This window comes from Bombina bombina, chromosome 4, assembly GCF_027579735.1.
Source record: "Bombina bombina isolate aBomBom1 chromosome 4, aBomBom1.pri, whole genome shotgun sequence".
NCBI classification, from domain to species: Eukaryota; Metazoa; Chordata; class Amphibia; order Anura; family Bombinatoridae; genus Bombina; species Bombina bombina.
The window spans coordinates 1,048,347,263-1,048,363,264 of NC_069502.1; the positions used below are offsets into that span (position 1 = coordinate 1,048,347,263).

A 16,002-nucleotide genomic window follows, 5' to 3' on the forward strand; every position below is an offset into this window, starting at 1 on the left:
TGTGATCACGCCCGTGGCTAGTGGCAGACACTGCACTAATTGGCTAAAATGCAACTATATGCAAAATAACTAAAAGTCATGTGATTAGGGGCGGTCAGAAGATGCTTAGATACAAGTTAGTCACAGAAGTAAAAAGTGCATTAATATAACAGTGTTGGTTTTGCAAAACTGGGGAATGGATAATAAAGGGATTATCTATCTTTTTAAACAACAAAAATTCTGGTGTTGACTGTTTTTGTTTTTTTGTTTTTTTGTTTTTTTTTTTACTCCTGAACCTAAAAATAAAATATACAAAATAGTCAATGTTTGTTTAATGGCCGTCCTCAAACTAAGTAAGCATCAGTGTAAATCTGGGGTTTTAACTCCGTTACCTGAGGTAAATGTGCAAAATATTTCTTCTGCTGATAACATAAGGTTCAGAATTCATAACATCCTCTCTGAAGTCTTTTTTTTTTTTTTTTATTATTTATTTATATATATATATATATATATATATATATATATATATATATATATATATATATATATATATATATATAAAGACCTTAGGCAGCTGTACGCCATAGCCATTTGCAGTCTACTCAATTTATTATTATATGTGCAATTATATATTGTACTAATAAGTAATTTCAAGCATTGTACTCCTATCATTACCAGGGAATGTTAAGTTTTTTTTTTGTTTTTTATATGTTAGTCTGCATTTTATATACTGTTGTAATCATGCAGATTATGTACACGATTCTGTTTAACAAATATTAACTTTTACGTAGGCAGAACTCCTATCTCTGTGGATGCGATACATTACATGTCCTATGCAATTAGTGTACACAATTATATAGAATATACCTTTCATTCATTGTTCTCTGCATGTATGTTTACTATTGCAGTTTGCAGGATTTTTCTGTATTTTAATACATCAGAGATCCTTTAGAGATACGATCTATTTGTATCTCTAGTATACCTGTTATGTGTAATTTATCTGCACATAAGTTCTTTCGTGCAGATACTAACATTGATCATTAATATTTTAACTATGTAGAAATCCTATAGAGAAAAGATCTATTGGTATATCTCTTTTTCCATAGTATGAGTGATTTATATGTATGCACAAACATTCATCATGCAGACACTGAGCATTAATTATGAATATTTTTATTAATCATGCCCTTTGTATAAGTCTCTGCTTACTCTGGACATGGATTTATAAGTATCTGTGTACCTGTTCTATATGTACTGCTCCTTTAGTCAGGAAATCCACATAATTCTTAACTATGTGCAAATACTTAAGTAGGTACATGTATACTACATCTGATGCTTATGTTATGTACAGATTTTTAAACTTTGTATACATTTATGTATAAGCTTCTATATTTCAGGTTCTACCCTGAAATAGTTATGATATCCGGACTGATTCTCTTTATCCTAAAAGAGATCAAGTGTTTTTGTTCTCTTTGAAGCAGAATCCCTCTGATTGACCAGCGGTTCTATCTAAATGTTGTCTATGATCTTTAAGAGCAGCAACATTTACAAAAGGATTTGGAGGATAGGGGTATATTTAATCCTAGTAACTGTGTAATCTCAGGGTCAAGAGATTTTACCCCAATCTGTTTATTATCCAAAGGAATTTATAGTCCTATCCTGGATTTTATATCCCTAAACCTATTGGTCTTGATTCCCTTTTGTATAATGGAAACATCACTCACAGCCTTTTCCCTTAATAAAGGGTCACTTTATGACTACTATAGACCTCCAGGATTCTTATCTGCACATCCCTATACATATGGATTATTTACAGTTTCTGAGGTTTTGTATATCTGCAAAACTGACAGTTTACCATTCTCTGTGGGATACAATCTTGCCAGTATTCAAAATTAGGACATTTCAGTTGCTCCTTATCTGGCTGATATCTAGTGCAAGCTTATTTTCTGTCAACAGCTGTTGCTCTTACACTCAAACCTCTGTCTTTCAAGACAATAGTTGGAATATCAATGTACCTAGAGCTCCTTATATCCTGCTATGAGGGTAGAATTTACAGGAGTCATAATAGACTCAATCCTTATGCATTTTTCTCCTGTCGGGACTTCGCTTTATGAAGATTCAGAGGGTGTGCCTCTTCTACAATGAGCTGCATCCATTGGTAGCTCAGTGCATGGAAGTGGTGGGTCTTTTGGTTGCCGCTTCAGTCGCAGCTTCTTTAGCCCCCTTTTCACTCAAGACCCCTATAATGGCTGCTACATCAGTAGTTAATGAATTATCTACATTTGGCACACGGATTGCTTTGGATTTCTCCACCAGTCAAACTTTTTTCTTAAAAACACAGTCTGTTTTTGTCCCTTGGGAAATCCTTCCTTCGTTAGTCTTGGTCTATTGTACTGACTAACTCCAGTCTCTCAGGCTGGGGGGGAGCTCTGGGTTTTCTCAAAGATTGTAATTAGTTTGGTATCACCTTGAGGCAAGGTTACCATTACCAATCAACATTCCGGAACTTCAAGCGATCTTCTCGCTAGTCAGCCCTGGCCTCTATTGAAGGAGGAAAAGTTTATTTATTTCCAGTCTGATAATTTATGCAGGTCACTGCCATGTTGTTATCACAGGATTTAACCGAAGTCCACTTTTACTTTCCATAGATTTTTTCCTCTGAGACAGAATCTGTTGTCTCAAGGTTCATTTTTCTATCAAGATCTTAAATCTCTATTTTAATAGCGTTGAGTTTTAACGCCTAGTTTTGGAACATATATATTTATTTGATTCAGTCATTGAGTCTTTGATGCAGGCCAGAAAGCCTGTAACACGAGAGATTTAACACAAGATAGGAAGACATATTTTAAATGGTATACTTCCAGGGGGTTTTCTTGGTATCTTTTAAAATTCATAAAATCCTTCAGTTTCCAAGATGCCCTTGTCAAGGGTTTGTCCACTATTTTCTGCCTTATCTCTTTTTTCATAGGAAGTTGGCTAAATTTCCTGAGGTTCAGACTTTTTTTTTAAGCGTTAGTTAGAATTAGGCCACTGATGAAACCCATTTCTCCACCCTGGAATCTGAACATACTTTTCGCTTTATTACAAGGTTCTTCTCTTGAACCTTTGTATTACATTGCTTTTGTCTGCTAAAAGAAAGAGTACTTTCCCAGTTAATAATTTCCTAAGCATACCTTGGTAGGTACCATCTAAATTGTTAACCTTGTCTTGTGATTTCTCACTATTCACAAGGTGAAGGCTATACTTTGCACTAAATGTGAATTTCTTCCTAAGGAAAATACCAATCAAGAGATGGTTGTTCCTTCGTTGTGTTCAGTACTGCTAACTCTAGGTAGCGGATGTTACATAATCTGACTATATAGTAAACGCTTTGAAGTTCTATCGCCAAGCAACTATAGATTTTAGTCAAACTTCTAGTTTTTTGTTTTTTTCCCCCACTACTAAATCTTCCAAAGGGCAGAAAGCTACTAATGAAGCGTTTTGCCTTTTCAAGACATTCTTGATGGTGGGAAGGTCACGTTTCAGAGAGCATTACTGCTCTTTCTTCAAGAGTAATTCCAACACTGTGTGGGTTTTTGAAAGATTATATATCTTTGGAAAATTGTCTTGTGTACTTTTTTTTCAGAGTTTATCGCTTTGAGGTTTTGCATTTTAGCAAGCAGCTTTTAGCAGGAAAGTCCTAAAGTTGCAGTGTCGGCTAAATTAGAACTGCCAGATAAATTGTCCCACCCTTTCCGTAACATAGACCATCGTTTTGGGTATTAATCCCATATATTATGGAGGACTGTGTACCATCATTTTACGAAAGAAAACAAAATTTATGCTTACCTGATAAATTGCTTTCAGAATGTTGATGGTCCACATGCCTCGTCTGTTTCAATTTTTAGGCGACAGTTCTAATGACATCTCTCTAGAACCATCTTTGCCTTTCCTACCTTTCCTTTCCTATTCTCTACTTGGCTATACGTAAAACTGAGAGAGGTAAGAGGGTTTTGCTCTTGTATGGGTTCTTGGCCGCCTCCTATTGGCATGAAACAAGTCCCATATGTTTTAGTTTTTTTTTTTTTTGTTCTATATTTTATGTTGAGGACATTACAAAGTAAATATAAAAGCAGTGGAAATATAGAATACAATTGTACATATATTTAATGTCATATTTGGTAGATGGACTTGTATTCACAGAAGTTTAGTCCTTTTTTTTTTTTTTTATCCCCTAGATAGAGTTGGACACTTTTGGTCCTTCAATGATTACAGAAGTAAAAATAGGGATGGACATTAAACAAAAAAATAAAAATAAAAATATTAAAAAGTTTTGCATCATAAAGAAAAATGTTACTAAGGCTTAACAAGATAAACCTTAATGGAAAAATAAATGAAAATTTGCTATAAATATTACCGCACCTTCCCTATCATATGCACTTGAGGCTTTCCAATAATGACACCACATAAATATTTTATAACTTCAAAAATTCAACACTATACCTCACAAGTTATATATATCAGGTCTAAGTAATCGTACGTCCCATATGTTATTTAGGTTTGTGGACCATCATTATTCTGAAAGAAAATTAATCAGGTATGCATACATTTTGTTTATCATTTTAATTTATTTTTCTTTCCATAATTTTAGGGTTCGCCTGAAACAAAATACTTACCCCATACTTTTTTTGACACAAGGACAGTCGGAAATCTATCCGGAACTTATGGATCTTAGATCACGCTCAACTCCTATTGCAATTAGTTTTGCTCAGTTTGAAGATATTCTAGTAAGTATAATTGTTATAAAGGCAGAATACTATGTTCAAATAAGTAAATGTGTCAAATAATTGGAAATATTTGAACAGGGCTCGCTAACCTTTGACCAAGCCAACATTGCATCCCTCTATACTTTTATGTAATGCTTCTTATAGCCAATATATATAATGATTGTATCCGTACAATAACTGTATTTACCAGATAAAAATATTGTATGCTTACTTTGTCTGTAAATTGCTTCCCAAATGGTTATGAGTGCAACCCTTTGTTAACATAACATCAAAACACAGTGAATGTACAAATTTAGAGATAAATAAAAAATATACATATTGCTGCATACTATAAATGACACACATACTATAGCCGTAAGAGGTTAAAAATTATATTTCTATATAGTGTGTGTGAAAAGACTCTCTAAATAATGAATGAACCACTTGCATTACTGTAACAGGGACCTACTTCAACCACTAAAAGTATTGATTGAATACCTGTATACAGCAAACACAATGGAACGAGCGATATGGTCATCAATCTGTATCTGAGTGGCGGAAACATGCCCTCCCCTGAAAATGTTTATGCTAATTTTGTTCTGGTGTAATATCTGCTCAGTGGCTTCTCTGAGGGGCCGGGTTTTTATAAATAATTATATCTACCATTAACCCCATGTTCATAAGGATTTCACAATAATAATGTCAATCTGTTCTGGTTATTAATATCCACACCTGTAATGTTGTAAACGCTCTATCTGTAATGAAAACTTTTACAATCATTTGGAACAGACTGATAACATGCAATGAGTTAATCGTTTTTTGTTGTTGTTTTTTTTTTATAGACTAGCCAAACTCAAGTGTGATGCTAACTCACTTCTGTATTAAATAGGGGATAAGTGTGCACACTGAAGATCTGCTGAGAAATCCTGACTATGTTCAACAAGCAAAATCAAAAGGCTTAGTTGTATTTTGTTGGGGAGATGACACTAATGATCCTGAGAACCGAAAACTGATGAGAGACTATGGCATTGATGGGTTAATCTACGACAGGTACTTCTATGAAAATTACATTTTTTAATTGATTTAATTTAAAAATGTTATATAGTGCTAAAGCATTTTTTGTTATATTAATCTCTGCATCATTTTCTTTCCTTCTGGATTTAAAGGGAGATGAAACGCAAAATATTTTTCTTTCCTAAGATATGGTGAGTCCACGGCTTGTTGGGAATATCACTCCTGGCCAGCAGGAGGAGGCAAAGAGCACCTCAGTTAAACTGCTATGTATCACTCCCTTACCCACAACCCCCAGTCATTCTCTTTGCCTTCGGTGCATGGAGGTGGTGAAGTTTAGGTGTCTGAATAAAATTTTTTATTTAATCTACAAGCAAGTTTTGGGGTATAGCCATATTCCACGTCATTCCTTGCAGTCTGATAGTGGTGGCTTTAAAGCAGTTAGGAACTTGTAAAGAGGTATTTACTGTGTTTTCCTAACAATTGCTGCCCTAGTTTAGAAAGCCAGAGATGGCTACTCTGTTCTTTCTTTTTCAAAGGTCTCGTGAAGAACTGTGTCCTCTCATACCTTGTAACTGTCTACATGCTGGACAGCGGAGCAGGTAAGTGCTTTTTCTTCCAGTTAGGGACACCATGCACTTAACAAATTAAGACACTGCTTTTTTATTGGAACATAGATAATCCTGTTGTATGGGTTACACTGGGGCATGAAGCAGGCACTGTAGCATGTGTGAAAAACATTTAAACGCTCTTAAAAAGAAACAGTAAAATGTTTTTATAAGGCTTTGTTTTCTTCTTAAATGCAAAGAGTCCACAGCTGCATTCATTACTTTTGGGAAATAAGAACCTGGCCACCAGGAGGAGGCAAAGACAACCCAGCCAAAGGTTTAAATACTCCTCCCACTCCCTTCATCCCCCAGTCATTCTTTGCCTTTCGTCCCATGAGGTTGGCAGAGACGTGTCAGAATTTTTAAATTTTGTTTTTGTCTCTTATGGAGGGTAGTACTATTCGGCATGGGACAGGAGTTTTAAGTAGTCCTGTCAGTCTCTCAGTGAGGGCTTGGGCGAAAGAGTCCGGAGATGCAAGGAGAGTCTCTCTGCAAAACCATCCCGACTCATAATAACAGCTCCTCAAGCAATCAGCGTTTTCTAACTTCGCTCCGCTGCCTGCTTTCTTCTCTCAAGTCCATGGCAGAGGCGATGCTACTATTTATCACACTTGAAAGGCTGTGTTCCTGTTCCACAACGTAGATTCCGGTAAGATCGTTTCATTTCACTTTATCGTCTATGTATTGTAATGTGAATGTTTTCCCGAGAGGCTACACACCGTTGCGGGTCTAACTATATGACATAAGGGTCTCAGTGAGTCTCTGTTAGTATCTTGGAATTGAGGGTTAATATCTCCTGAGGAGGGTTATTGAACAGGGGGGGTTTATAATCATGTTTATGTGATTCAACCTGCTTATGTGTGATGTTTATGGGCTCGTGGTTGGAACTTTGAGGCTTTTTGAAGTGACGCGGCCTTTTGGTTGGGCACGCTTTTTTGGACTGTATGGTTCACCTTGTGTTCGGGCGTGGTTACGCTCCGTTCCCCATTTCTGCATTCCTGACCGAGTGGCGAAGGAGATATTCTAGTCCGCAGGGGTCTGGTCATAGGATGTGGTGATTGCCCCAGCCATTGTGGGTGTCAGGTGCTGTTTTTGTTTTAATACTTAAGTCCATATTGCTATTTCCTCTATCCAGTTATGGTGGATTCTGATGCTGAGACTGTGCTCATTTCAGATTCAGCTACGGAGGATTCTGATACAGAGACTATTTTAATTTCAGATTCAGTGTCCGGTGATGGCTCTGGTTTGGCCTCGTTGACACATGTCGACCAGTTTTGTTCTGTATGCCATATGAGAGCGCCTGGTTCCTCGGGCTCGGGGAATCAGGGGACTGCTTAGCCATCTGTCTCTGGGTGACCCGTCCTCCAAGAGGCGAGTTCCCTACCAATTCATACTTCTACGCATGTGGGTAACCCAATTTTTTGGTTCCTCCATGCGGGGTGGCGTGTCCCCCCCCCCCCCCGAGGTTGCAGCACGTTTTCGCTTCCAGATATTGTTAGCGATGGTCCATCTGCAGAGTCCAGACGTTCATTTGAGATTGTGCTCGTGCCCTTTTGTCCCGGGTCTTCTGCCTTGGGGTGGACCTCTACAGTTCCCTGCGGGTGTAGCTGTTCCGGAGTGTTGTGCCTTTCGTTACAGGATTGCGCGCCTTAGCGTGTTGCTTAGACATCCTTTTTCAGTTATTGAATGACCCTATCGTTAACAGATATGGGGACTTTCAGTCTGATAATGCGAATGGTGCACCTCATTAGACATGTGGGGTTATCTCCTGTTGTTATTTGTTGAGATCTTTCCCAGTTTTTTTGTAAGATAGGGCTCTGTTTGGCTGGTCCTGCGGGCAGGCCTGTGTCTTTTGGGCGTTAATCTTCGGGTTGCCTTATTTTATTTTGTATCCGATGGGATGTCTTTTATTTGTGTTTGCTTCCTTCAGGAACCATCTGGGATTTATACTCCTTGTTACTTCTTCGGAAGTTTTTTGGACATGTTAGTCCTTTGTTTGATAATGTCTGTTTTCCTTTTTTCCCCTATGTGGGAGAATTTATGCAGCTTGCCGGTTAGGACCCTGAGTACAGGCTGGTCCTGTCGAATTTGTTTGGTTTTGTGGCTGTTCAGACACATGGCGCAGTTTCTACTGGATCAGTAGTAGCGCTGAGTGCTCAAGTTATCATTGTTTTTTATGTTCAGCTAAGCATTCAAGAGGACCTGTGGGTTCACGAGGCGAGTAAGGATTGTTGTGGCCCTTATAGCCTTCAGTCATGGATATCCGGGCAGGGGAGTGTTTCGCTGCGTCTCTTTATCTGCCATCTGATTTCATCTGAACCTAGAGTTCCTCCTCAATGTGGGGGGCTGGCGGGCGTAGTGCCCCGTTGCCACTGCTTGAGTGGTTAGTCCTTCACTTTTTAGGCTCCTGGATGGTCTTATGGGGCTTGATCCAACTGCTTGGATAGCTGTCCAGCTTACGGAAGGTTTTGTATTTTGAAACCTATTGCAGCTTTAGGCACCTTTTAAAGGGGTAGTGTCAGCTGTTTCTAGTATTTCTAGATATGGCTCTTACTCTAGGCCATGTAAGGTCTGTCTGAATTATGAGACCTTGGGTCTTCCATTGTCCTAGGTGGGTTAGATCTCCTTTTGGGGATCTGTGTTCCGGACGTTGGTTGATCCGGGCGGGGACTTGTTTAGCACATTTTCTCTACCCTGTGTCCTCTGCCTGTGTGGAGGTGATGGGGAGATTAGCCCTACTAGTAGGGTTTTGGGAAATTCGAGGTATCCCCTCTGTTGTCCTGTGGCCTGTGAAGTTTCTTCATTATACTTTGCTTCTTGGAGAGTTGGACTTTATCTAGGGGTGGTTCCTTCATTTGGTCAGAGCTTTCAAGTTCTCTGCACTGTCCGGATTTTCTGGATATGTTCCATCCCTTTTGTTTGGCTTTTGGGCCAGTCGGTGTGTTTGGTTACAGGGTATAGTTGCCTGAACTATTAGGTACCTGGACCTGGTTTTTCTTCCTGAGTCTTCCTCTTTCGGGGGCTTCGCTCCTGTCCCAGTTTTGGATTGTTTGGATCTCAGGACTGGTTGGGATGTTCCACTGTGGTGGAGGAACTGGGGCTATGTCCTTGCTCTATCAACCTGACCGGGTCAGAGTTGACCCAGTCTATTGGAGTATTTATTACTCCTTGCCACAGAGTAACCCATGTCATCTGGGGTTCGCTGGGTGGCTTGCGCCTCAAGTATGGTGGGTTCCTACCCCACTGCTGGCACTGGATTCCGGTCTTCTGGTGCGCCTTAGGGTTGCATTCCCCTGTTAGTTTGCCAGGGTACCTGTGGATTCTCTGCTCTGCTGGCGAATGGGTTGGCTGTGCCTCTGTTGGGCGAACTATTTGTGTAGGGGTCCTTTCTAGAATGTTTGGATTTTTTCTTCCCGTTTAGCCGGTGGCTTCGGGCCTTTAGGACAGGTGTTGCCCTTCTAGCCTCTTCCCTTTTTCTTTAAAGTGAAGGTAAACTTTGATGAATGAATGAAGCCCGTTTTTAAAAAAATACTATTAAAAACAGGGGCATTTTCATTCATCAAAGTTTAAACCTTCTAAACTTTGAAAGTGCCCCTGTTTTTAATAGTATTTGAAAAAAACAGGCTTTCATTCATCAAAGTTTACATTCACTTTAAGGGATATTCGCTTCTGGGGAGACAGTCCTTACTACGGGCTTCTCCTTGTCGGGAAGTGGAAGGTGGACATAGTTCCACCTGGAATCTTGCTGGTTCTATGTCAGACTGTGGGGTCTTGTTTTGATAGATCCTTGGGTTTGTTTTGGTCTTCGTGTCTGGTATTTTCCCGGGTTTCGCCTGGTATAGGCATGGTCTCCTTCCCTGTTTGGGTTCATTGGGCCTGTGATCTGTGCCCACTCTTGGAGGTACTATTTCTTCTACAAGATACGACGAGTCCACGGATTTCATCCTTACTTGTGGGATATTAACCTCCTGCTTACAGGAAGTGGCAAAGAGCACCACAGCATAGCTGTATATATAGCTCCTCCCTTCCCTCCACCTCCAGTTATTCTCTTTGCCTGTGTTAGTGATAGGAAGAGGTAAAGTGAGGTGTTAGTTTAGATTCTTCAATCAAGTGTTTATTATTTTAAATGGTGCCTGTGTGTACTATTTTTATTCTGGGCAACTTCTGAAGGACCAATTGTGAGGAACTGGTGGAGTTTTACTTCACTATGCCTCCCCTTTTGGTGTCGTCTGGAGATGGACTTAGTTATTTTGCCTAAGACCTTGTTTTCTCATCCACAGGACCTCTGGAGGAGATGGTGGACCTCTGGACACTGTGAGTATCATCATTCTGTTACTCAGCATGAAGGTAGGTGCAGTTAATTTCAGGGGTTTTTCAGCAGGAACTCTGATTTAACTTGCTCTATCATTATATTTATTTATTCACAGACAGTTAGGCAGATTTTGGCCTAGGGCACTTGGACTTTAATACTCTGACATTTTTTTTTTTTTTTTTTTTAAAGGTGTTTGTTTTTAAAAAAAGACGTTTATACAGCAATTGGGTATATCATGTGTTTTTTATTCTTATGATGGCTGACGCTAGGGATTCATTTTGGGCAGTCTTGTGTGGGTTACGTTGGTTGTAGACGCCCACGATGGGCGGGGCCTCATTCGCATCCTTCTGTAGCGCCATTGCGTAGTTGTATTAGGCCGGTGACGGATATCATCTCTGGTGCAGCTTTTCACTTCAGTATAGAGTGCTGGGGTCAAGTCCGGTTCTCATCCGGAGCCAGGTAGGAGCCGCAGCAGAGCTGTGGCAGGGTGACTGGAGTTCTAACTCCTGTTTTTTCTATCAGCATATTTGAAAGCTAGTGCAGGGCTTCTGTGAGGCTTTTTCTTCTCATCGTTCTGTGGGCTACAAACTGAAGCAGAAATATAAACAATTTTTATTCCTTAAAGGGACAGTATAATTAATAACGGTCAAATTTATTTGGTATAAAAATAACAATACATTTAAATTACACGTTTTTGTAATTTAAAGATTTTTTTCATTTAAAGAGACAGTACACTTGTTTAATAAAAGGAATCTGACTAAGTTGTTAACTTGCATTTGTTGTTATGGAAGACATGGGTCAGGATACATGTTGCATGTGTTTAGATGCCACTGTGGAACCACCTATCACTCTTTGTGACAATTGTGTGGAGAAAGCAGTACAGGGTAAAGAGAAATTATTATTTTTGAAGGATAATTCTCTATCCACTGAGAGTCAATATTTGCCGCAATCTCCTCCCCAAGCATCACAGCCTTTAACACCAGCTCAAGCTGCGCCATCGGTGTCTGCTTCTTTTACTTTGCAAGATATGGCTACAGTTATGTCTTCTACCCTTACAGAGGTTTTGTCTGTTACCAGGGTTACAAGGCAAACGTAGCAGAACAGAATCACAAGGTCTCCCTGTAGCTTCTGATGCTTTGATGGCTATCTCTGATTTACCCTCCCAGACCTCTGAAGTGGAAAGTAAGTTGACTTTGTCTGAAGGGGAGCTGTCTGACTCAGGTAGTGCTTTACCCCAATCAGATTTGGACGTCATGTCCTTTAGACTTAAATTGGAACACCACCGCTTGTTGCTACGGGAGGTTTTATTGACTCTAGATGATTGTGACTCTATTGTGGTCCCTCCAGAAATATTGTGTAAAATGGACAGATATCTGGAAGTCCCTACTTACTCAGATACCTTTCCGGTTCCTACGAGAATTTCGGAGATTGTCACCAAGGAGTGGGAAAGACCGGGTATCCCGTTCTCCCCTTCCTCTATGTTCAAGAAGATGTACCCTATACATGACACTGTGCGGGATTCTTGGCAGACAGTCCCTAAGGTGGAGGGTACCATTTCTACTCTAGCTAAGCGTACAACTATACCGATTGAGGACAGTTGTGCTTTCAAAGATCCTATGGATAAAAAATTGCAGGGTCTGCTAAAGAAACTTTTTGTTCATCAGGGTTTCCTTTTACAACCGACGGCCTGCATTGTACCAATTACTACTGGGGCTGCCTTTTGGTTTGATGCCCTGGAAGAATCTCTGAAGACTGAGACTTCCTTAGAGGAAATAATGGATAGGATTAAGGTCCTAAAATTGGCTAATTCCTTTGTAACTGACGCCGCTTTTCAGATCGCTAAGTTAGCGGCTAAGAATTCAGGTTTTGCCATTCTAGCGCGCAGAGCCTTGTGGTTGAAGTCTTGGTCTGAGGATGTGTCATCTAAAACAGAGCTTTTGCCTATTCCTTTCAAGGGGAAGACTCTATTTGATCCTGACTTGAAAGAGATTATTTCAGACTTGAAAGAGATTATTTCAGACATTACGGGAGGTAAGGGACATCTCTTACCTCAGGATAAAACACCTAAACAGAAAGGTAGACAGAGCAATTTTCGTTTCTTTCGAAACTTTAAGGGAATTCCTTCCTCATCCTCCACAAAACAGGAAGGGAATTTTGCTCAGGCCAAGTCCGTCTGGAGACCTAACCAGGCTTGACACAAGGGTAAACAACCCAAGAAGCCTGCTGCTACTACCAAGACAGCATGAAGGGGCGGCCCCCGATCCGGGACCGTATCTAGTAGGGGGCAGACTTTCTCTCTTTGCCCAGGCTTGGGCAAGAGATGTTCAGGACCCCTGGACACTAGAAATTGTGACCCACGGGTATCAACTGGAATTCAAAAGTTCCTCCCCAAGGGGAAGGTTCCTTCTTTCACGATTGTCTGTAGACCAGATAAAGAGAGGCGTTCTTATGTTGTGTAAAAGACCTCTCTACTATGGGAGTAATCTGTCTCTTTCCCATACAGGAACTGGGGCAGGGGTTTTACTGCAATCTTTTCGTGGTTCCCAAAAAAGAGGGAACGTTCAGACCCATTTTAGATCTCAACAGGCCCATTTATCAAGCTCCGTATGGAGCTTGAAGGGCCGTGTTTCTGGCGAGTCTTCAGACTCGCCAGAAACACAACTTATGAAGCAGCGGTCAAAAGACCGCTGCTCCATAACCCTGTCCGCCTGCTCTGAACAGGCGGACAGGAATCGCCAGACATCAACCCGATCGAATACCATCGGGTTGATTGACAGCTCCCTGCTGGCGGCCGATTGGCCGCGAGTTAGCAGGGGGCGGCGTTGCACCAGCAGCTCTTGTGAGCTGCTGGTGCAATGTTAAATGCGGAGAGCGTATTGCTCTCCGCATTTAGCGAGGTCTTGCGGACCTGATCCGCAGTGTCGGATCAGGTCCGCAAGACCTTTGATAAATGGGCCTGCAAGAGTCTAAACAAGTTTCTCAGAGTCCCTTCTTTCAAAATGGAGACTATTTGAACAATCTTGCCAATGATCCAGGAGAGTCAATTTATGACTACCGTGGACTTAAAGGATGCATACCTTCATATCCCTATCCACAAGGATCATCATCAGTACCTAAGGTTTGCCTTCCTGGACAAACATTTTCAGTTTGTTGCTCTGCCCTTAGGTTTGGCCACTGCACCCAGGATCTTCACGAAGGTTCTAGGTTCCCTTTTGGCGGTTCTCAGGCCGCAGGGGAATTGCAGTAGCGCCTTATCTGGACGATATTCTGATCCAGGCGTTGACTTATCATCTGACAAAGTCTCATACAGACACGGTGTTGTTTTTTCTGAGAACTCACGGATGGAAGGTGAATCTAGAAAAAAGTTCACTAATTCCGCAGACAAAGGTTCCCTTCTTGGGAACTCTAATAGATTCTATATCCATGAAGATTTTTCTGACGGAGGTCAGAAAATCAAAGATTCTAAATACATGCCGAGCCCTTCAGTCCAATCCTCTGCCTTCAGTGGCTCAGTGCATGGAGGTAATCGGATTGATGGTGGCGGCAATGGATATCATTCCGTTTGCTCAATTTCATCTCAGACCACTGCAACTGTGCATGCTCGGACAGTGGAATGGGGATTATGCAAATTTATCTCCTCAGATTAATCTGGACCAGGAGACCAGAGACTCTCTTCTTTGGTGGTTGTCGCTGGATCATCTGTCCGCAGACCCTCGTGGGTGATAGTGACAACGGACGCCAGTCTATTAGGCTGGGGTGCAGTCTGGAATTCCCTGAAGGCTCAGGGTGTATGGACTCAGGTGGAGTCTCTACTTCCAATCAATATTCTGTTGAGAGCAATATTCAATGCGCTTCAGGCGTGGCCTCAGTTGACTTTGGAATCTGATAAATTTGGCCAGTCGGACAACATCACGACTGTGGCTTACATCAATCATCAGGGAAGAACGAGGAGTTCCTTAGCGATGAAAGAAGAATCCAAGATAATTTGATGGGCGGAGGCCCACTCTTGTTATCTGTCAGCAATCTACATCCCAGGAGTGGACAACTGGGAAGCTGACTTTTTAAGCCGACAGGCTTTTCATCCGGGGGAGTGGGAACTCCATCCGGAGGTCTTTGCCTCACTGATCCTCCGCTGGGGCAGACCGGAATTGGATCTGATGGCGTCTCGACAGAATGCCAAGCTCCCAAGATATGGATCCAAGTCAAGGGATCCTCAGGCAGAACTAATAGATACCTTGGCAGTTCCTTGGTCGTTCAACCTAGCTTATGTGTTTCCACCATTTCCTCTCCTTCCCCGGGTGATTGCTCGGATCAAGCAGGAGAGGGCTTCATTAATTCTGATCGCGCCTGCGTGGCCACGCAGGACTTGGTATGCAGATAGTGGACATGTCCTCTCTGCCTCTGTGGAAACTCCCTATGAGACAGGACCTTCTCATTCAAGGTCATTTCCAACATCCAAATCTATTTTCTCTGCAGCTGACTGCTTGGAGATTGAACGCTTGATCTTATCTAAGCGGGGATGTCCTGATGCGGTCATTGATACTTTGATTCAGGCACGTAAGCCTGTTATTAGAAAGATCTATCATAAGATATGGCGTAAATATCTTTTTTGGTGTGAATCCAAGGGCTACTCATGGAGTAAGGTTAGGATTCCCAGAATTCTGTCTTTTCTCCAGGAAGGATTGGAGAAAGGGCTGTCAGCGAGTTCCTTAAAGGGCCAAATCTCTGCTTTGTCAATTTTGCTATATAAACGTTTGGCAGATGTTCCAGACGTTCAGTCTTTTTGTCAGGCTTTAACCAGAATTAAGCCTGTGTTTAGACCAATTGCTCCACCCTGGAGTTTGAATTTAGTTCTTAATGTTCTTCAAGGGGTTCCGTTTGAACCCATGCATTCCCTAGATATCAAGTTGTTATCTTGGAAACTTTTGTTTTTGGTTGCTATTTCTTCTGCTCGTAGAGTTTCTGGGCTTTCAGCATTACAATGTGATTCGCCTTATCTTATCTTCCATTCTGATAAGGTGGTTTTGCGTACCAAACCTGGTTTCCTCCTTAAGGTTGTTTCTAATAAGAATATTAATCATAAAATTGTGGTTCCTTCATTATGTCCTAACCCTTCTTTTAAGAAGGAGCACATGTTGCATAACCTGGATGTGGTCCGTGCCCTGAAGTTTTACTTGCAGGCGACTAAGGATTTCCGTCAATCATCTTCATTATTCATTGTTTTTTCAGGAAAGCGTAAGGGTCAGAAAGCTACGGCTACCTCTCTTTCTTTTTGGCTGAAGAGTATCATCCGTCTAGCGTATGAGACTGCTGGACAGCAGCCTCCTGAAAGAATTACGGCTCATTC

The 16,002-nt window shown here is 41.1% G+C and overlaps 1 protein-coding gene across 1 annotated transcript in view; it reads left to right on the forward strand.

Moving 5' to 3' along the window:
• The window catches only part of GPCPD1 (glycerophosphocholine phosphodiesterase 1), a 308,210-nt gene that overhangs the window by 234,177 nt on the left and 58,031 nt on the right, over positions 1–16,002 (forward strand). The window contains 2 exon segments of the mRNA XM_053712184.1: positions 4,610–4,745; positions 5,614–5,774. Coding sequence (XP_053568159.1) covers positions 4,610–4,745; positions 5,614–5,774 — 297 coding nt within the window.